General features: G+C 40.3%; 1 protein-coding gene across 4 annotated transcripts in view; it reads right to left on the bottom strand.

Moving 5' to 3' along the window:
• Positions 1 to 23,231, bottom strand: part of LOC114572628 (stromal membrane-associated protein 1) — a 266,403-nt gene that overhangs the window by 84,278 nt on the left and 158,894 nt on the right. For all 4 annotated transcript variants that reach the window (XM_028604329.1, XM_028604330.1, XM_028604331.1 and 1 more), the window contains one exon: positions 9,150 to 9,213. In XM_028604329.1, coding sequence (XP_028460130.1) covers positions 9,150 to 9,213 — 64 coding nt within the window. The remainder of the gene's footprint in view (positions 1 to 9,149; positions 9,214 to 23,231) is intronic.

Here is a 23,231-nt window from a genome sequence, read left to right as displayed (position 1 = left end):
AGGCAGATTTCCTGTTGCCAGCGGTGTCCTCAGGCCTGGACCCTTGTCAATTGTGAGAAATTTCGGGCAGATACGACAACGTACACTCAAGTTACAACAACTTCTTTGTTCATCGCTAAACACTCAAAATGGCCGCCACGCCCACACCGTCTGACGAAAAGTTTTTCTTTCAATAACTTTTCATCGTTAAGGTGTTAGGATGGTACAGACCAAGTTTGAAGTCCATCGGATGAAATCTCTAGGAGGAGTTCGTTAAAGTATAGCACCTTGACTTTTAGGCCTACTTCCTGTTGCCACTAGGGGGCGCTATGACTTTAAGTAAATATCGGCCGTTATTTGTCCTCAGGGTTGGACTCTTATGAATCCTGAAAAGTTTTGAGGTAATCGGACAACGTACACTCGAGTTACACCCACTTCCTGTTTCGGCGGCGAAACGCACAAAATGGCCGCCCTGCCACGGCCACGCCCTATGACGAAAAGTTTTTCTTTTAACAACTTTTCATCTTTAACATCTTAAGATGGCACAGACCGAGTTTGAAGTTGACCGGATGAAATCTCTAGGAGGAGTTCGTTAAAGTACGACATGTGGAAATGGCCAAAATCGCATTAATTTCAAACATTTAATTCAAAATGGCGGACTTCCTGTTGGGTTTAGGGTATGGCTCTAATGAAGTTTTTTGTCTATCTTGACATGTTACATATGTGTACCAAGTTTCGTGAGTCTACGTTAAACGCACTGCAGGGGCTCAATTTTCTTAACTTTCTAGTTTTGTGCGCCTATTCCCGAAACCCTTAAAATACGTAAATTTTCACCAGACTTGATGCGGCTGCCAAATTTGGTGAGTTTTTCAATATGTTAAGCCCCTCAAAAAGGCAATTCATTTGACGGGAAAATAATAATAGAAAAATAATAATAATTCCTTCAGTTTTAATAGGGCCTTCGCCGCTGTCGGCGCTCGGGCCCTCATAATGGCAATACAATATCAATAATAAAAAATAAAAAAATACCATAAATATACAAATCATAACTCTAAGAATGAATGAATTATTTACCGTATTTTTCGGACTATAAGTCGCTCCGGAGTATAAGTCGCATCAGTCAAAAAATGCGTCATGAAGAGAAAAAAAACATATATAAGTCGCACCGGACTATAAGTCGCATTTATTTAGATTATAAATACAAGTGTTATTCAACTACACAATAGCACACAGAACAATACGCTGAATACGGTAGGTGTCCGGTATGTTAACGTAACACATTAACAGTTATTGAACTATACAATAGCACACACAACAACTAGCTAGCAGGGCGTGGAGCACGGAGGTATTAAAAGGCGTGGAGACGTAGCTGCACCCTGAACGAGCCCCTCCCGACTCGTTCCTCCAGCTCTGGCCGTCTCGCTTTCAGCCCGCGATTAGCCAATTAGCTTTCTTTGTTTTCTTCATTGCAGTAAGAGTCACCTTTTCGCCAGTCTCCCTCATAAGTTTCTCCCTCATTTCAAACTTTCTTTCTGCTGCTCGATTACCGTTTTCGGCTGCATATTTTACTACCTGCAGTTTGTTATCTCTTTTCTTTCTCAGTTGTCTTTAGGAGGAGCATTCTAGTTGTCACAAGCCTAGAGCGCCCTCTCGCGGCTGTAGACGGCACTGTTTTCAGTATAAATTAACATGTAAAAACATGTTAAATTATATATATTTTGATATATAAGTCGCACCTGACTATAAGTCGCAGGACCAGCCAAAGTAGGAAAAAAAGTGCGACTTATAGTCCGGAAAATACGGTAAGTGTAAGCTCAACAGATAAGTAGGGTTGGGTACCGAAACTCGGTGCCAATAGGGAACCGGTTCCGACGTAAATGGTAGGAACGAGATCGAATAAGAACGAAAATTTCGGTGCCTGATTTCGGTGCCTGACTTTTTTCCGGCGTCAACTTACGTGACGTCAGTGCCGCTAACCGCGGCACACTTGTTGAACTGATAGCGAGAGGATTAATGAAGATGCCGAAGGCTAAACGCTCCAAGGTTTGGCTGCATTTCACGAGTAAGGATGCAGACTCTGCGACATGCAACAAATGCCTTAAAGTAATATCATGCAAGATAGGTAACACTTCAAATTTAATGAAACATCTGACAAGACATGGAGTGTACTTAAAGGCTGAACAATGCACCGTGTTTGACAACCTACGAGACGCAGAGCCAAGCACGTCAACAGCAGCAGCAGCTAGTGTTGGCCTCGCCGCCGGACAAATGGAAGAGAATCCCAGCCCTGCCAGTCTGGTGGTGGAAATCACAGATGATGATGATAACAGCAGCCGTTCCTCTTCGGGTAAGTCTAGTAATTTAATGCCAATCGCAAATCTTGCATCTTAAACACCGTTGCCATTCAATAGCGTGTGTAACAACATGTGCAAAATGTTTTAACAAAGTTCCAACAGTTCTTTATACGAGGCTATACTGTGTTAAATAAACAAAATGTTGATCTTAAGTGTTTTACATCAGTATTAAACGGCGCAACTTTTCATTTAATCAAAAACGTAGGTTGGTTGGTAAGGTATGCCTGTGTTTTGAGGCTGTATCAAGAGGGTGGGGGGACAATTGTTTTTCGAGGCTACAGCCTACTCAATCCAAGGCTCCTATTTATCGAGAGGGGGAAGTGGGGGAGAATTGTTATGAGCTGTTGAGCAGAATAGGCTACTAGTAATAGTAACCTGAAGAGTTAGGTGTATGTTATAAACAATTTTGATAGTAATATTTTTATTTCTGGGTTTCAAGTTACAACAGTGACTCCTTTCACCATGGCTAAGAAGGCTGCACTATCCAAAGAGTAGGTGCAGGAAATCCACAGGGCAGTCACCAAATTTGTGGTGATGGGGCTTCATCCATTTTCCACGGTGGAATCGCCATCTTTCAGGTGAAAATGTGGGCTATATCAAAATAGAATTTTGTTGATGCATGTGAATGCCACCTCTGTACCATGAAGACATTCTGTGTACAAGACTAATAGATATCATATTTATTTTTTTATAAAGGGAGATGAGCACTGCCCTCAATCATAGATACCAACCACCATCCAGGGATGACATATCCAACATGTACATACCCGCGTGGTATTCTGTTATGAAACAAAATGTCATCCAGGAGCTGGCGCAGGTCAGCAAAATTGCAATTACTTGCGATGGATGGACCAGTGTGGCACAGGACCACTATCTAACAGTGACTGTCCATTACATTTACAAAGGCAGCATTCAGCAGAAAGTGCTGAGCACTGAAGCAGTTTATGAGTCCCAGACAGGGCCAGTGGTTGCACAGGAAATCCACAGCATTCTTGAGGAGTTCAAGTTGACTGGAAAAGTCATAGCTGCCACAGTAGACAACGCATACAACATGGATGTTGCCCTGAGAAACTTGAAATTTTCAAAAGTTGGGTGCTTTGCCCACACACTCAACCTGGCAACACAGAAGGTGTACAGCATCCAAGCTGTGACTAGGTGGTGTGCAAAGATTTGCGCAGTGGTGGTGTGGCTGAAGCGCTCCACCATGAGCAAAACTGTTCTGAGAGAGAAGCAGCGACTCCTCAGTAAATAGCCTATATATATATATATAATTATAAATACATCTTGAAAAGTAATACTTTTCTACTAAATATAAGCAATTGTTTATAGTAATTCCAATCTCTGTGCTTTAGATTTGCCAGAGCACAATGTTATCCTGGATGTGAGGACTCGCTGGAATTCTCTATACCTCATGGTGGAGAGGTTTGTGGAGCAGTTCCCTGCAATCCAGGCAGCTTGCCTCGATCAAAGGCTAAGGCGGCCAATGGAGAGGGACAGGTGAGGTGATGGAAAAGAGGGTCACTTGCAACAATATAAATTGACCTTTTGTTCTTAACATTATTGTTTATTTTCCACAGAAAAGAAGGCAGAGGAATTCATGAAATGCATGAAAGTCTTGTACACCTCAACCCTCTGCGTGTCAAGTGACAAGTCCCCCACATGCAGCCAAATCATCCCGATCCTCACAAAGCTGGAGGCACACTATTCAACCTCCGATGATGACAATGTCTTTGTTGCTGCTATAAAAGAGAAGGTCTGGGGAGATCTCGAAAAAAGATACCAGGTACTATCCATTTGCAGCCAATATTTATGTTTACAAAGAAAGAAGGCAAACTATACCATTTTCACTATTAGACACTAAATCATGTTGTCATTACAGGATCATGACATTCACAACTTCCTTCAGGAGGCCACATTAATGGACCCTCGCTTTAAAGGCAGGCTGGAAGTTGGTGTTGCGGAAGCTTGGGATAGGCTTGAGAAAGCAGTGATTGACAATGCCACGGCAGCTCAGGTATTTTACTGCATATTTGTCAGAGACAGTGTATTGATTAGTCAACTTTTTTCCATGCCGGGCCCATGCCCATGTTACAGTTTCTGTAATTAAGTATTGCTGTTTTATGAGCACTCTGTTTGTGTCTACAGCTTCCAATAGAGGACCCTCATCAGACTGAGGCAGGTGAGGAGGAGGACCAAGCAGGCAGACGTGTAAGTTCAACCATATACTATCTATCTAGTGTTATGTATGTACAATGAATAGTTGTTTTTTGTGCCATACTGAACTTGTTTGTATGTACTAGATGTCAGCCTTGGAGCAGTTATTTGAGTATGAAGACCGAGAACTTCTTCATACAACTCAGACCACAAGCAGTGCCCTCTCCATCACAGAGCAGGTCCAGAAAGAGATACAGATCTACAAAGGCCTGCCAGCCATACCATCTGGACAAGACCCTGTGGCCTGGTGGGGGGGTAAGAGGGATACCCTCCCTAATTTGTCTGTCCTGTCAGAGGTGTACTTGTGTGTGCAGGCCTCATCAACCCCTGAGAGGGTTTTCTCCTGTGCTGGGCATGCTATCAGTCAGGAAAGATGCCGTATATTGCCAGAGAAGGCCAATATGGTGATATTCCTGCAGAAGAATTGTTAAACAAACACTGATGTAAAGTGTCCTCACCAAGTTTCTTTAAATGTGCAATACTGTTGTGTAATATCTTGTTCTATATTTGTGTTTTATATTGGTTTCTATTTTAGGTCAGGTCATTAGGAAGAGAAAATGGAGATTAGATTACCCTTGTAGTAATCTCTATTAATCTCCATTATTATTATATTGTTTGATACAATATTGTTTTATTTGATATTATGTAAATGTGAATTTTTATGTTATATTGGTTTATTATTACCATATGTTACCTGTATTTATATTGTTTAAAGATTTAAGTTAATATTGTGTTCAGTTTGGCCCTGTAAATAAAAGGGTATTGTTTTTAGTGTGTGCAGTTTGGTTTTCTTAAGTACCGGTTCAAGAACCGTTTAAGCACCGGAACCGTTTAAAAAATACCGAGTAGGTACTGGTATCGGATAAAACCCAACCAATACCCAACCCTACAGATAAGTCTTAAAGGATCCAAAACTATCACATGAACGCAGAACACTAGGCAACTCATATCATAGAATGCACGCATATTTTAAGAGGACTGTCTGCAGGGAATGTGTCTGACCAATCACGGTGGGTGTGGGCCGCCTGGCCAAAAATGCCAGGGCCGATTTTTATGTCCCAGTCCAGCCCTGTATCAAAATAAACCAACGATTTTCCAAAATCAATCAAATCAAATAAGAAAAGCAGAAGTGCTTCAGATAACTCAAAACCAAAAACACAATAGCAGCATTACAGTACAATACTTAAGAAAAATAAAAAGAGAAAGTAAAATCTTCACAGCTTTGCTGACTTTGTAAACATTATGTAGAATAGCCAAGACACACTACACATTTGAAAGTGCCAACTGAGTCTACAGACCTGCTGGCCGGCTGGGGTTGATGTGTGCCTGAACCGCTTGAAGATGGTTGCTCGTCGTCTGTATCTTCCTCTTGTATGTATCTCAGCATTGACCGAAGAAAAAGGATCAGTATAGAAAGAGACAAAATATTCAAACAAAGAATCTTATACCAAAAAAAATTATAAACATTTAAAACTGAAAGCATGCAGCCAAGGAGCTCTCCCCCTTTTATCTCCCCATTTATCAAATATTTGATAAATCTAATCTAATATACGAGCATAATAGAATGAGTTGCAATATTGCGCACAATTCAACGATAATGTTTGCTTTATATCATTCATAATGACACTTTGTATTTATATCTTACCTACAGGAATAAAAGCAAAATGATACACCTTACACAATACTACATTTCTGAATCTTAAACATTATCTTACCATTTAATTGAATACAACTTAAATATGGTTACGAGTTATTTTGTTTTACTACAAAACATTTTTCTATTTCACCGGCAGATGTCGTCCATGCCTTTGCATCCTGACATAAATCCAATCAAAATGCCAGTTTATTCAGATATAGCTAAGCTAGCTGTAGCAGTAACACTTTTCAGTAACAGTTCACATTATCAAGAGCTATTTTCTGTCCCACTGCTCATCCACACCTCACCTAATTTGTGTTAATTTTTGAATTAATTCTGCTTATTAATGACAATCCTAAAGATGTAAATGGACTGTTCTTATATAGCGCTTTTCTAGTCTGAACGACTACTCAAAGCGCTTTTATATGGTACAGGAACCATTCACACACATTCATACACTGTGGCTGAGGCTGCCGTACAAGGTGCCACCTGCTCATCAGATAATCATTCACACACATTTACACTCCGATGCGCAGCATCGGGGGCAACTCGGGGTTCAGTGCCCAGGGACACTTCGACATGGAACTGCAGAGCCAAGGATCGAACCACCAACCTTCCGATTGGCAGGCAACCGCTCTACCACTGAACCAGAGCCGCCCCATAAGATGGTTTATTATGCATTGCAAACGCCAAAATATGCGTTCTCAAATGACACTATGCTAGGTAAACTTTGCTAAATGCCTGGCTAAAGACTATTAATCGCACACTACACGGCAATGATGGTCTGAAGCAGGAGGAATTGTTAGCCTACCTTGTGCACTGACTGCTAACTGTTACTGAGAAAGTATTGACCACCGTCACGTCAAAATGAACCATAAACTACTGCTCAATATCTAAAGTAAAGTAACAGCTAGCTGGCGTCAGTTACTTTTAAAATGCATAGATAATATTTAACAGTAAAATCTCAATTTAGCTTGCACTAAGTTATAACATATTTGAGTTTGCTAACATTAGCAATAATGTCCGCTAGTTTGAGGTGTATGTAGGCTAACCATTATATTAGCAGCAAATTTCCCGTATTTAAGAATGATGAAACATGGACTTACCTGCAAGTGCTGCACAGGCATCATCTCGCCGTTTCTTCTTCTTTCTTTTCTCTGCTCCTGACTCCTGCTGTCTTTTCGAGGCCATTTCCAAAAAAGTTGACTTAGACAGAGAAATGAGATTCAGCCTTAGCCTAGGCTACTGTCAAACTTCGTCAGGCGCAATCCAACAGACCACTGAGATAGGGAAGGGCACCCAGAGGGAGCTTGGGAAGTTCAGTTTGTGTGTTTAAGGGGGGGGGGGCACCATCGTTACTTTGTTGAGCAATGAAATATACCTATTGTTCTGCCTGTTTTGTGATATACAGTACATGCCAAAAAATTACCTAATATTTCTATACTGAAATAATATCAGCATTATAATTATTATGACTATGATGAATTACCGCGAATTTGGTGCGACTCACAATTTTGACCAATCACCGCAACTTTCCCGCGACTTCAACCAATCACAGCAGTCCCACGTGCACTCTGAGAGCCAATGACCAAGCGGGAGTGAGAACATGGTTGATCATTTCCTTGTTTGTGATATGAAGACAAGACTCAAACATCTCACATTTACCAACAAAACGTACAGCGAACGACTGTGCAAAACATTTCAGACCGTCCTGCCAACCTGTATACATTTCAACATCAGTGTGTAGACTATGACGATTTAAAAGTCGCTGAAGTTGCTGCTGTTTCAATCCTGGCTGTCGGTTCTCTGCAGCAGGTGGGGCTGCTGCTCCGTTTCCCCCAGCGACTGATGCATGCACACATTGACAGTAGCTTCAGTAAGCTAATTTGCTACTATTATCTTGGGTTGTGCTACATGTAAGTATATTTTATTTTAGTTTATTTAAATAAACAATATAGGTTATATTACGTACACTGTACAACAATATATTACCGTATTTCCTTTATTTCAGCTTACATGTTAGCTACTGTATGTACTACTGCATTACAGTGATGTGTAGTTATTGTTTTTACAATTATCATTGTAAAATGTTTGTGACTCATCAATATGTAACTGGTCATTGTGTTTCATTTCCCAGTTTCACCCTTTCTCTGTCAATAAATTGAGTTACGACAATCCCAGTCTCCAGTGCTTGATGGTGGAAGGAGTTTAGCTGCTGGTCAGATTACACAGGGTTACGTGCATGCAGGACAAGACACTACAACTGAGCTCTGATGTATCCCCACATGGTTAGCATTTGATGCCCTTTTGTTTATTTGTCCTCTTTTGCTTTACATTTCAAAGCCACAGAAATGCATGTAGCATAATTGTTTCCCTCTCCTATAACCACCTTCTAGCTCCACACAAATTTATTTTGTTCCTTTTGTATTAAGGAATAAACCAGCTTAAGATTTCACACAATGATTTTGTAAAAATTCACAACTTTCCTGGAATCGACCCAGATCTATAAGTTAATCATTGCGCTTGATTTTTTTTTAAAGGCAATAAGTCTACTTCTAGTCTAGTACTATCTACTCAACTGAGTAATACAGGGTGTAAAATATAATTTTCTAGTAGATAGGCCAGTCTATGACTGAACAATTATGGATTCAACTGGAGTCTGCTCACAGTTGTGTCAGACATGGCGGCCTGAAGCCACCAATGATGTCTTAACGGCCAGATAGTATAATAAATCATCAGTGTAAAAGGTCTCTGTACATGATTCAAATAAAGCCTGACAGCATTAAACCTTTCTCTTATAATGTCACACACTATTTAACATGCAATATAACCGTATAAATCTAAAAATGTTATTACATCATTCAGCATAATTGGCTTAATTTTCATGTCATGTGAATACAGTTTGACAAGTTCTTATATTGTCCGAGGGTTATTATATAGTCCGAAAAAGGTGGGTGATATCTTACCCAGGCCCAGCAGGTCCACAGCCGGCTCTGTGCTTCCCTTGGGACTGGCTCTACACTCAGACTGCTGAGAAACACAAAGACAAAGAGAAAGGTTAAAAGAAATGATCAAGTACAATGTCCAATTTGCAACAGCTTCTGTGTTCTCAATTTTACTTTATTACGGATACTGCAATAATGTGCATGTGAGCCGATGAAGAAAACCATTACTGACCTTTATTAAAAAGGAGTATATTAGATTTTCAAGGGACACTGTTGAGTATTTTATCTGTTTTGCAGTAGCACCGAGATCGAAAAGTTGCCAATGGTATTCAATTCAATTCAATTCAAATGACTTTATTAATCCCCAGGGGGCAATTCAATGACACAAAGAGCAGCACATTCCACCACATACAGTACATCATCAATACAATAAATACATAAATAATAATATATATAAAAAGGGAGAAAGGGAATGGGATGAATGCATCAGTTATCAGTGTAAGGAATGTAGTGCAGTCCAACGATTTGGGAAGTGTGTGTGTGTGTGTGTGTGTGGTGTGTGTGTGTCTGTGTGTGTGGGGAGGGGGTGGGGGAGTTTAGGATCAGGACAGCCCTGGGGAGAAAGGTCACCTTCCTCCTCTGGGTCTTATAGCCTTAACAGCGAAGTCTGCGCCTTGAAGGGAGCCACTCAAACATTAAAAACATGACATGGGATGGATCACGAAGGATCCTACAGACAGTCTTCAGGGTCTGCTGTTCACATAGGGTGGACAGATCTCTCAAGGGGTGTCCAATAATTCTGGAACAGACTTTAACGGTTTGATGTAAATGATTCCTGTTTTGAAGACTAATGGAATAAAACCAACAAGTGAAAGAAAAGGTAATCACACTTTCGATAAATGAATAGTAGAATGTGATTAGGATGTCCTTGCTTACATCAAATGATCTTAGTTTCCTTAGCAGGTACTGCCGCTGATGGCATTTCTTCAGAATTTCCTCTGTATTGGACAAAAACGTCAGCCTGTTGTCAAAAATAGTCCCAAGGTATTTATACTCCTCTACAACCTCTACTGGCTTTCCTTGGATGGTGGTAGTGACTGCCTCAGCCAACTGCCTCTGTTTGGGAGAGAAGGTCACTATCATCTCCTTGGTTTTATCCACATTCAGCTCTAAGCAGGACATTTCACACCACTTCACAAACTCCTGCAGAGCTGAACTGTGGTCATGGAGGTTGCCTGAAAGCAGAGACAGGACGACTGTGTCATCAGCAAACTTCACCATGTGACAGTTTGGCTGAGTAGACCTGCAGTCGTCAGTGTAGAGGATGTACAGGAGGGAAGAAAGGACAAACCCTTGTGGCAAACCTGTTGACGTGATCCGGACATCTGAAAAGGTGTCATTAATCAGTACCCTCTGTGTCCTATTGGTCAGAAAGTCTATAATCCACAAGGTAAGCTGATGATCCAAATGAAAGCGGGTGACGAGCTTCTCTGCCAGGATATGTGACTGCATGGTGTTAAATGCCGACGAAAAGTCAGCAAACAGAAGGTATACCACAAGTGTTACAGCGGGATAAGCCAATCTCCTGGGGGCTTCTGCTGCTCCCTACAGCGGCATGTGCCGCTCTTTGGAGTGGTATGCTGCTTTTGTTCAACCACCACATACCATTTCCTTCAGTTTCAAATATTTTTTATTATGAAGCTTAATTACAAAAATCAAGTTCAGTGCTTCTTTTTTTACAGTATACAAACAAAAATAAGGAAGGGAAATAAGGATAAATAAATAAATAAAAAAAAAAAAAAAAAAAAAACTAACAAATGAGAGGCCCTAATCCCTACCCACCCCGGACTGCGATCAGGATACTGCTTCTCCTGTAAGATAAGATTCCAAAAGTTGCCAAATGTTCTCAAAGTCTTTTAGCTTGTCTTTAAGGATGAACCGGATCCTCTCAAGGTGGAGTGTGTCCATCACCTCCGTGAGCCATATCTTCAGTGTTGGTCCCTCTTTCTTTTTCCAGAATAAGAGGATACACTTCTTTGCAGTGAGAATTCCATATGCCAAGAAGCGCTGTTGTGCCAGTGTCAGTCTCTTTGCTTCATTTGGTATCCTGCAAATTACTAAAACTGGATCTGGGACAATTTGAATATTTAACACCTTAGACATGAAACTAAAGATATCACTCCAGTAACCTTGTATTTTGCAACAAAGAACATAACTATGAAGTAAATCACCAACATGAGTGTCACATTTTTCACACAGAGGAGAGGTCAGGGAAGATCCTAGGAAGTCTTTCTTTGGAATAATGTAGCCTATGTAGGATTTTAAACTGTATTAGACAATGATGTGCGTTTATGGAGCATTTGTGGATATATGGTAAACTCATTTGGTATGTTCGTACCCAACTCCTTTTCCTAATCCGCTTTAATAGTGGCAGTAGTTGGGCGGCTTATCTCTTGCAACTTATCGTATAAATAGTGATTTGACCTCCCTTACTCACCTAAGTCAACCTAAGTCAACTTATCGGGCCCTGCTTTCTCAAACTGAGGAAGATGTGTTCTTACATAATTTCTTACTTGGAAGAATCTGAATAAATGGTGTTTGGGTAAACCATATTTTTGTTGTAGCTGATAAAAAGATGCAAATGATAAAATTACAGCACCGATTGAGTATGGCAGACTCAATCTCAATCTCCAGCCCATTCAACAACAAAGCAGTATCATCTAACACTGATGCAACGGAACGGATAGATGTAGCCCAAAAATAATTTATAAAATTTGGAAGTGCAAGTCCTCCATGTGATCTGGAGTTACACAAATGTTCTTTTTTTATTCTATTGGATTTATAATTCCAGACAAAGGCAAGTACTTTGAGAGGAATATTGGTATGTTTTGGAGGAGATAAAGTAGTTGTGGGAGAAAAACCATCTTAATTGTATTCACCCTGCCAACTAGGGATAATAGAAGAGTCCTCCAGAACTAAATTCTATTTTTGAGTTTGTCTAAAAGGGGAACACAATTTTCTCTGAATATATAGCTTCATTTTTTAGTAATGACGATTCCCAGATAGGTGAATTTTTCTGATATTATCTTAAAAGGGAGTGACCTGAGCCAATTATAATCTTCTAGCTTTAAGGGCATCAGTTCGCTTTTACCCCAAATGATCCTATATCCAGCAAAGGTGCTGAATAGCTTAATAACTGTTAAAACATTTGGCCTCTGTGGAGTTGGAATTGGGCCGAAAGCATTTGATTTGTGGGTATTCTAGCAGTGGGGCTGCTGTACAGTAATCAGATCCATGCAGTAAACTCATCACCCATCTGAAATTTTTCCAGGACGGCAAAGAGGTAGGGCCATTCTACTTGATCAAATGCTTTCTCAGCATCGAGGCTTAACAGAACAAAATCCTTTGAAATTCTAGGCGCGTGTATTATGAAGTTGAGAAAGGAGCTCCTTCCATCGACAAAACCTGTTTGATCGGTGTGCAAAAGCTTATTTATTAGCAAACTAAGTCTTTGGGCTACAGTCTTGGCCAAAATCTTTTGATCCGTATTTAAAAGAGAGATAGGTCTATAGGAGCCTACCTCTTACAGATCCTTCCCTTATTTTGGTATTAAAGTTATAATCGCCTCAGCGTTTGTGGCAAAACACCATCTTTCTTTGCCTGTTTGCACATCCTAAGTATATAGGGGGCCAGCAGGCCACTACATTTCTTGTACAACTCACTTCCTAATCCATCTGAACCTGGGCTTTTACCCTTCTTTAAGGATCCTATTGATTTCAAAATTTCTTCACATGTAATTTCAGCATTGAGGGCTGTTGATCCAATGTTGGCAATTTACATTTATCCAAATTTCCTGCATATCCCTCGGACCAGAGTTTGATTTAGATGAATATAACCCTTCATACAATTGATGAAATTGATCATTAAGGTCACCCCGTGTGGTACAAAGGTGACCATTTTCGTTTTTTATTTTATGGATGGTTCGGTCATTTTCCATTTTGCGCAGTTGCCTCGCCAATAATTTATGTGGCTTATCACCAAATTCGAAATATTTTTGTTTAGTAAAAGTAAAAGCCCTGCTGATTTTCTTGGATAGTATTTGGTTAAGCTTATACTTGAGTGACATAATAGTATTGTATTTTTCTCGGGAGGGTTGCTTAGCATTCTCTGCATCAAGACTTTTAATTTGCCTTTCTAACTCTAGTTGTTCAGTTTTATCGCGCTTCTTCTGAGAGGACTGAAAATAAATTATACATCCCCTGATATATGCTTAAAGGGTTTCCCACAGTAAAGTGGGAGATGTTTCACTATTGTCATTGGTTTCAAAAAATAATGTAATCTGTGGTTCTAAATACTCGCAGAATTTAGGATTATTACAAGGTTGAGGATCAAATCTCCAACTTTTCTGTGCTCCGGATAAATCACACATTTTCATTGAGAGGGTGAGAGGAGACTGATCTGATATAATAATATTATGGTATTTTAAGTCCCAGGTGAGTGGCAATACCTTCCCATCCAATAAAAAATAATTGATCATTGAGTACACATTATGCACCTTTGAGTGAAAGGAAGATTCCCTCCCTGTTGGATTTAGGATCCTCCATATGTCACATAAATTCATATTATCCATGTATGTGTTAATAAGGCCGCTTGCATTTGTGTTTATATTCCTTTGAGTAAAAGATTAAACCTAATACCTTTGTAAAGAATTCTGGATCGTTGTGGTTCGGGCCATATAAATTTAATAGTGTTATTGGGATTGAGTGATTTCCCCCATGACCATAATATATCTTCCATCTTTGTCCTGAATTGTGGATTGGTGCCTAAAAGGAGTTCCCCTCCAGATCAATATTCCTTTGTAGAAAACTTAGAGTGAAATATTTGGCTTATCCATCTACATCTAAATTTATTATGAGCATCACTTTTCAGGTGAGTTTCTTGCAAGAAGATCACATCAGCTTTAAGTGCTTTACAGTTTTTTCCGATTGCTAAACGACAGTGGGCACAACTGGAGTCACATGTGCAAAACTCAAACTACAGTCTGCACTACCAACAGTCAGCTGAGCTAAACAGTTCACATCACCTGCAAAACAGGCTCAGTGCAGCCAAACACTATGCACAAGCCTCACTGAGATAACACACACTGTCACTCAGTACACACTAGGGTAAAAAACACTAGCATCAAACACCAATACAGAAATTACAAACTTTTTCATCTTTACAGTTTGAACAATTTGAGTGACTTGACACTACTCAACAGTTTATTTAAGGAAAAAATATAAATTGTATAGCTTACCAATTTTTACATAAGGTAAACAAGAAGGAATGAAAATCTGCAGTTTTTCAGTTTAAAGTATTTTGTCTCTAGTAATTTATGGAATTACTGGGGAAAAAAAACTAAAAGGTACATACGTAACAGTACCAAAGAATAGTGTGACTAATCCTGCCTCGCTCCAGCAAGTTTTCTTCATCACATTGGATGTCTGCATCATTTCTAAATACAAATGAAAGTGGTGTTTCTATTGCTTTCACCTCCATTACTTTCTGAAAAACAGTAAGAACGCAGTTATTGTAAAGATATAGTGTTTTTCACTTTTTTTTAATAGCTGTGTATATAACCTCAGACATCTTACCTGAACATGTTGGTATCTTTGCTCTTTTACCTGTTTCTCTCAAACAGTACAGTGTATAATTGTTTCATTCTTATTTGGTGTTTGTATACAAAAAAGGCTTTCTGAGCTTTCTCTATATAAATACCGTATATGTTCACTAACTAGTCTAAAACAAGACACTTGCTTAGGCTTTCAGCTAAAATTGCAATCAGCAGTGTTTGATAGGCACCAGACTGAAATCTATTCTGTTTTGAATGTGTGGTTAACAGTTTTGACAGCAGTGTGTTAGCATTTGAACAAAGTGCTGTAAATCTACAGTGTTGTGCACGTTGTGGTTAAAGCCATGGGATAAGTGTGTAGAGTTTTGAAAACTGTGTTCAAGCAATGAAAAACTAACTAGAGTTTGGTCCACATGAACTGCTGCTGTGCAGACTGTAGTTAGAGTTTTGCACATGTGACTCCAGTTGTGCCCACTGTCGTTTAGCAATCGAAAAAAACTGTAAGTGGGACAGAACCTTGCCCCTTTTAACTGGTTTGTTAACCCCATTTACATTCCAGGCACAAAAAGTCACCTCTCTATTTTTGTCTTTATCGAACGTATCCTGCATTGAGATGGTAATTTGTTATGATCTTATTTGGCTTCCTTTTCCTCTCCACTAACTCGTCACAGTCCTGAGTTAAGCAGTGCTCTCACCCGTCCCACCCCCATTCTAACTTCACACAAAAAACAATTATCATCCTAACTTTCAGAATTACCTGAACTGGTGGGAGAAAAGCCCCCGCATATACACCTAACAAAACAATAACATAGGTGCAACCTCCATAACCTGAGATCTTAATCATTAACTTCCTTATACCTAATAAGTAGCTCAGCAGCTTATAGAATAAGGAAAAAAATAAATAAAAAATAAAGTCAGACTTGTACATACTTCACACACAGTATGTATGCAGCCTACCCCTTCAAGCTAAGCAACAAAAAAGAAATGAGGCTGTCTCCATCCTCATTAAAGAGATTATAAACAGAAAACAAAATAGTTACAGACAGGGAGGAGCTGGTAGTAGGCTAATGTTACTAATAAAAGAGGGATTTAATGTACATGAGAGCCATACACATCCACAAAGGCTCTTGCATGTTTACTGCATGTCCAAAAGCCCATGAGTTACCTTACTGTACGTACACACCGCCGCCGACTTGAGCTGCAAAGAAGCTCTGGATGCCCTGTTGAGGACGCTTGTCAAAAAGTCCGAGGAAGCTGTTTGACGCTTTGGCCGCTCTGACGTGGGAGCATTCTTCGATCGTGTGCAACACACGATTGAAGAAAAAGCACAAGCAGCCACTGCACGGCCAATACACTGACACTAGAAACCTTTTATAAATTACATATATAAGGACATCATTTGTATTGTTTGTTGGTCACAGCGGTGTCTGTTAGCAGTTAGCCGCTGAACCGCAGCAGAATGCAGGCAGAGCGAGCAGCCGCCAGCTGTTGACCCGTGCAGGACTTCACTGTGAGCGGACTGTTTAGAGACCATGTGACGGCACGTTAACTGGTCCTTATACATAAACAACGTTACATCATAAATGATAGGGGAACCCAGCAACGGCGATTATGAGATTTCCCTCCATTTTCATGGAACTAATGTCTTGGTAGGAACAAAAGTTTACATCGTATGTTTCTCCAGAATCAGCCAGCGAGAAGGACGTCTATATTCCGATTGGTTGCTGCCGTTTGCCGCTGCTTGCCGCTGAACCGCGTCATAGCTCATTACCATAAAGTTGACCAAAGTTCAACTTTCTGATTGACGCTCAAAACGCTCAAAACGCCCAAAACGCGACGCAGACAGTTTTGACGCTCCTTGCAGCTGAGAGAAGCCAGCTTCCATTGAAAATTAATGACTTCCGGTATCTTTAGACGCCCAAGTCGGCGGCGGTGTGTACGTACAGTTACACCTCTTAACAGATATCAATTATGGATAGTTGGAGCTTACAATCATAGCCAGTTGTCGGCATGAAGTTGAGATGCCTGAGGATCCGAAGTCCTGCTCCGCATATCGACAAGCCTCCTCTGGGTCTGTAAACACTGCTTCTGTCCCGTTGTGTGTTATCCTCAGTTTAGTGGGATAGTGAAGCCCGGATTTCACTCCCAGTTTGTTCTGTAAAAGGTTCCGTGCGGGGGTGAATACTGCTCACTGTTTAACCACGGTCTGCGGTTGATCCCGAAATATTTAGATCCGGTCTTCTCCGTATGTCAGATTCCTATTGCCCGTAGCTTTCCGTAAGATTTCCTTGTGGCAGTAGTGTAGCCTCACGATAAGATGTCTTGGCGGGCTGCCATCATCCTGGCACGTCCTCAGAGCTCTATGGGCTTGGTCTATAACCGGGGTTTTGGCTAAATCCAGAGCTTTTTTAAGCAGCTGCGCCACAAAGTCACTTGTAGTTTTCCCTCTTTCTTTTCCCTCAGGTACCCCGGCGACTCTGAGGTTCTGTCTCTACGATCGTCCTTCCAAAATCCACACATTTATCAGACAGTTGCTCTACCTGGTTAGTGAGTACTTTGTTTTGCAACTCCGCTTCAGTATGCGATTCTGACTTTCCACTTGTGCTTTTACTGTGTTAATCGCTGAGTCGTTTTCAGCTTTTAATGCAGCCATTTCCCCTCTTAGAGTAGTTGTTATGTTGGCAATTTTCTCCTCTATTTTGTTGCACATTTCGGATTTTACCCGGGAGAGCTCAGTGTGCAAAGTTCCTATGGCAGTCAAAATCTCCTGGTTGCAGACTGCACACTCATGTCGTGGTTCCTCTCCAAACTCTCCCCCGCTGCTTCATCAGGGCCTGCCTCCTCTGCTGTCCCCATCTTAGCGGTTCGTGTAGTCTGCATTTTTCGTTTGTTACACCTTATTTCCTTTTTTATGTGAAGTATTTTTGAAACATGTAAAGTTAATTATTTGCTAGATTAGTCTGACTTTGTTTAGAATGTAATTTTAAACACAACTAAGCAAGAGCTACCGACCCATGCCTGCTATCCTCTCATCGTCCAAACGGAAGTCCGCACATACCGTTTCCTAACGGCAGGTGGAAGTGGTAGGCAACTGTCAGTGACAAAAAGTAAGTAATTTAATATACCCTTGCCGATGTAATCACAGTTAATATTAGAACAACACTACTACCACAATAGTGACTTATGCCCACAGACTGTGCTTATGCCCTTAACCATTTACACAATCAAAGTATAGTAAGCCTATATATAGTGAAAATTAAAGGGGTGATAGAATGATTATATAGGGTATTTCACAGTGTTCCTTAAGGTCTCCTAATAGGGTATGTAACATTGGTTGGGCTGAAAATGTTCCAGGTGCTATTCTTTTGGCCCTTTTGCATCCCTGTGGAATGTCTATTTGGAACAGCTTTTCTTCCAAATATGGTATGCTCATGAATATTTAGATGAGCTGCGCGCTGATTGGTTGAGGAACCACATACACATACATTGGAGACAAGACAGCAGGTCTCATATTTCAGACACTGCAACATTATACATTGTTTGTCTGCTATTTCATTATTAAATTCACTTCTGAGACATTTTAATGCGAGAAATCAACTATTTAAAGCTCAAATATGGGCCGTTTTACGAAAATTGATGGCTAATTGCAAATTTGGTAAGACGTGTTTGACTTCTGGAGCTCCAGACAGTCTGATGAGAAAGCAGGAGCCTGCTGTGCTCCATACCTAGGGGAAAGTCACCGTTTCTGGGTTACTGTACTACCGGGGCTCTGGGCTGGCCGGCTGCCAGCTACCGGCATAACTATCGTATATTTACAGTTTGAATTTCATCACGGCATGTATATCGCAGGGTCGCAAGGTCTTAACAAAGCTCGGACACTTTTGTCCGATTTCAATTTAAGGCATTTTTGTGAATTTGAAGGGTCTCCTTAGGAGGAGCTGCTAGGTAGGCTATGAGTCCCATTTAATCATAAGGGAAAAGATCGCCGCTACACTTTCAGCATAATTATAGTATATTTACACTTTGAATTTTGTCACTCCCTAAGGTCTTACAAAGTTTAGCTAACACGTTTGTCTGTTTTCAATACAATGCATTTTTGTGAATTTTAAAGGTCTTGTTAGGAGGAGGCAAGCTAGCTCTCATTGATTGAGCTCCATCCAGCTCAGTCGCAGAACAGAGGTGTTTATTTCCCCAATCATTTGTTTAAATAACTCAACACACATAACTATTATAAGATCAAGTGGAACCTGTGGTAAGAGATTGCAGGCGTAACAAGCTCGCTGACCACGCTCTCACTCACACACACCAGCCATTTAGCAGGAAGAGGGGAGTTGCAGGCCCTGGAGGTCTGTCAGAGCAGCGGCATTTGGTAGTCCAGTAATCCAGAAATGGTGACTTTGCGCGGGTATCGAGCACTGCGGGCTGCCGGCCATGATGGAGCTCCATCTAGCTCACAGCAGGCAGAGGTCTGAAGGAGGACAGGCCGGGCGGCGAGGTGGTGAGGCAGCAACCCAGGCAGCACCGTCCATTGAATTCCGACACACAGTCGGACAAAATTTGCAATTAGCCATCAATTTTTGTAAAACAGCCCATATTTGACCTCTACATAGTTGATTTCTCGCATAAAAAAGTCTCAGAAGTAAATTTAGTGATAAAATAGCAGATGAACAATGTATATAATTTCTGAGATCTGCACAACCTATTCAGAAGACTATCTGATCTAAGATCAGTGGTGTAGCCTATGTAAATGTTGGGGTGTGACAAAGATAGATACTAGAGCCAAATAAGGAGGTGGTTCGTTGAGATTTGCTCGTTTTCAGAGGCAGTTTCAAATTGTGAAATTTGCAGAGGAAAGAGGTGTCAATGGAATTTTTAGGTTTTATGTATGTCCTATTTACCCAACAAACTGTCGTTATTCAACTATGACAAGGTAAAATCGGTTTTGCATTCTATCACCCCTTTAAATAACATTATTCCATACGTATATGCCTGGTTAATGTTCTGCAACGTGGAGTTTTTATGCGATGTAATGTGTGATTGCACTCTACGGGAATTACTGGAATTGTTGGGTCTTTGTAAATTATAGAGTGTGGTCTAGACCTACTCTATCTGTAAAGTGTCTTGAGATAACTCTTGTAATGAATTTATACTTTAAATAAAATTGAATTGAAATTGAATTACTATCAAACATGCCAAAAATAAAAAAGTTTATTATAGTGTAAAGCATAGTTTAAGTTTGCTCTACAGTTGTTGACTGTTAGCTAAGGCCAGCTCTTATATTAATTTAGGGTACATTGGTAACGATATATGAGATTACTTACTGTCATTACTGTCATTTTAAAAGCATCGCTCATATCCCAGCAACAGAACAAAAGAGGAAAAATGTATACATTTTTTTTATTTGATTAATGTTAGTTACTGTTAGTCAGACTGGCTACAGTGGCAAGGCAAGCAATAGCTATGTTGGCTAACGCTAGCTCTAATAATAACTTTAGCTACATTAGCAAGGATATATGAAATAACTTTACTGTTTGTCACTGACAGTTGACTACCACTTCCACCTGCCATTGGGAAACGTTATGTTCCGGTGGAACACAAGCGGCATATAACTCTGACAATTGGTTTATGCCGCTGTAGTGAGCGGCATACCCCTCAGGGATTGGCTTGTGCTGCTGGACCACTAATTGCATACCATCAGCCACTTTTTGATCTCTGTGTCACTCCTGTTTTTAAGTCCCTATTTTGTTTGTATCTTGTGCTTTATGTACAAAGTAATATATAATCCACATATGTATGTGGATGCCATGACATAACATTACTGCTGACGGTTTCATGCTATTCCACTCACAGCTGCTGGCTGTTATGCGGCAATAAGCATAACAATGTGGTAGCAAAAGCCAGGTTTAGGGTTAGGACTTGGGGTTCGAGGAACAAGTCGTAAAAACAACAATGACATACTGTCACCTTATAAAACATAAGCAATCATTTGGAGTAATTGTTCTGTCCATATGGATTTAAGTCCAACATGCACTCTTCTTTTGGCTCTGTTTTGGTCTTCATCAAGTACTGAGAAAAATATCTGGCTCTTTCGCCACAACACATTTTCCCCCTTTGCTGTCAGGACCAGGTGTCTCATTTATAAAACTGTGCGTAGGATCCTTACTAAAAGTGTACTCACACACAAAATCCAAAAATGGCGTACGGCAAAAAAATATCTGATTTATAAAACTGAGCATACACACATCTGTAAGCAATGTTCCCTTTATAGATCACAGATTACCCACAAGTGTGCGTACGTGAATCAGCCTCTTATCCCGCATTAATAGTCAATGCAAAACACCTCATGAATGCTGATCAGTATGTTAATGACCCTGACAGTTGTTCTTTCATTACGTTGAATCATGACGACTGGCGGGGAAAACCCAGAGGAGCTATCATATAAGATTTATTATTTTTTATTATATATTATATTTTATTGATAATACTTAAACCCATCTTCCTGGACAGGTGACAAACTTGGAGAAATGATTCAGGGACTTAGTCCTAACACAATGATTAAAATCTCCCATGATAAAATTGGGTGCATCGGGACATATAGTGTGTAGACGCACCACAGTTTTGATTAGGGTCGCGTTATCCACAATTTGCCTTAGGGTGAATATAAACAACTGTGACAAATAGTTGTGGAAACTCATGCAGCAAATAAAACAGACAAAGTGGACCAAAAGTTCAATACCAGGGGTACATACTGTGTCCCAAACAAGCACAGTTTTGTACCTTTGGGTGTTTACATACAGGCACTCCCTCCCTGTAATTTGACAGTCAGGTGTGCATCACGATCCAGATGCCAGGGTTGGCCAAAAACCTTTAATTTCAGGATCAATTGAAATTGAATTGAATAATAGAGCTGGCATTCTCTCCAAAAACTTTCCGCATTGTCGGGGGAATTACAATTCCAGGCACCAGTGCTGCTACGTTAGTGTTGCAGCACTGAAGGAGAACCTTCAGCTGTACTTCAGAGTGGCTGTACTTCAGTCTACGAGGTTGGTCGAGCTTACAGAGGGCGAACACAGCCACAAAAAGTGTAGAGAAACACAAAGGAAACTAAGTGCCACATCCATGATCGACAGATGGCAGTGAGATTAAACAGACCACCATTCATACACAAAAAAAGCAGTCCAAGATTGACAATCAGCAACAAACATCAGACGTGACTACTTCTGCTGGTCGCTGTCCTAACAGATCTAAGTGGAAGGTTTCTGAAGCTGTTGGCGAGGACAGACAGTAGAAATAGTAAAGAAAGTGTACCCACTCTTTAAGTAAAACAATTAGCTGACAGAAAAAATTATCATTGACCATCACGTAATCTTTAAAGTCATATATTCAAGTCAAATATCAAGTATTGTTGGTTTCACCTTTCTGCTATTTTTCAATGTTATACTGCCATGGCAATATTCTTTCTGATAAGCAATTATGTTAATCAAGTTTTTAAATTGAAAGCAAATTAGGGGAGTAGAATGGGAAAAAAAATAGGGAGGTGGGGAGGAATAGGAGGGAGTGAGAAACAAAATAATAGACAGATAGAGGGAAAGAGAGAGTGAAAAATGAAAAGTCAAAGTAGGTAGGTAGGAGAACGTGACAAGAGGATGAAGAGGAAGGGGCAAGATAGACAGAGTGAGAGTGTGATTTGAGAGAAAAATGTGGTGAGGGAGAGAGAGTATAAAAGGTTAACACGTGGGCCATGAGAGATCTACAACGCTGTAACAAACCCAATTTCCCCTCAACAAAAGATCGATGGACCACATTAAATTCAATGTCGTTCCAATCCAAGGCAATGAAAACAATTACCGTGTCCACGCCTAATCAAGAATGCATTGGCTGTGAATTGATGTGTGATGGGACTGCAGCAAAGCTTGCACAGCGGTGGCATGAATCGCAGCAGGAAAGTAATTTGTGTACAGCAGCAAAAGGTTAGTTAATGCTGTGCATTAACAGAACTAGTTTGGTTAGAGGAAAAAAATATTTTATATTGTGGCTTTAAGTACCACCTAATTACAAAAGATTCCTTCATATTTAATACTCTCTTTGAATATCATTTCATTGTCATTTCATTCAACAATGGTATTTTAGTCAGGGAAACTTATGTTAAGGGATTTACCTTTTGTGGCAAATGGTTAGTTAAAATCGCTATTATTTGAGGAAAAAATCTGAGAACTTTGCAGGGAGAACTAATGCCCTTGACCATACATGAACATTGGATGTTCAGAAAAAATAAAGCCCAGCACATGAGGATGTTGGGTTGGTAGACTGACAGATACACAGTGAAAAAGTTTCACCTGTAATAATACGACTGGATATTACTACTCAGCTGGCCAAGCAGCTGATGAATGAATGTGAATAATGCAGCTGATGCTAATCAGCTGATGCAAGTGCAACTTCGGTTCTCTGCCTCAACTAATGCAATGCTTAATTTCTAGTAGCATTCATTTATT

The sequence above is a fragment of the Perca flavescens genome, chromosome 17, assembly GCF_004354835.1.
Source record: "Perca flavescens isolate YP-PL-M2 chromosome 17, PFLA_1.0, whole genome shotgun sequence".
In the NCBI taxonomy this organism is placed as follows: Eukaryota; Metazoa; Chordata; class Actinopteri; order Perciformes; family Percidae; genus Perca; species Perca flavescens.
The sequence above is the reverse complement of the archived record's forward strand: the minus strand, read 5'-3'. Positions and strand labels throughout refer to the sequence as shown.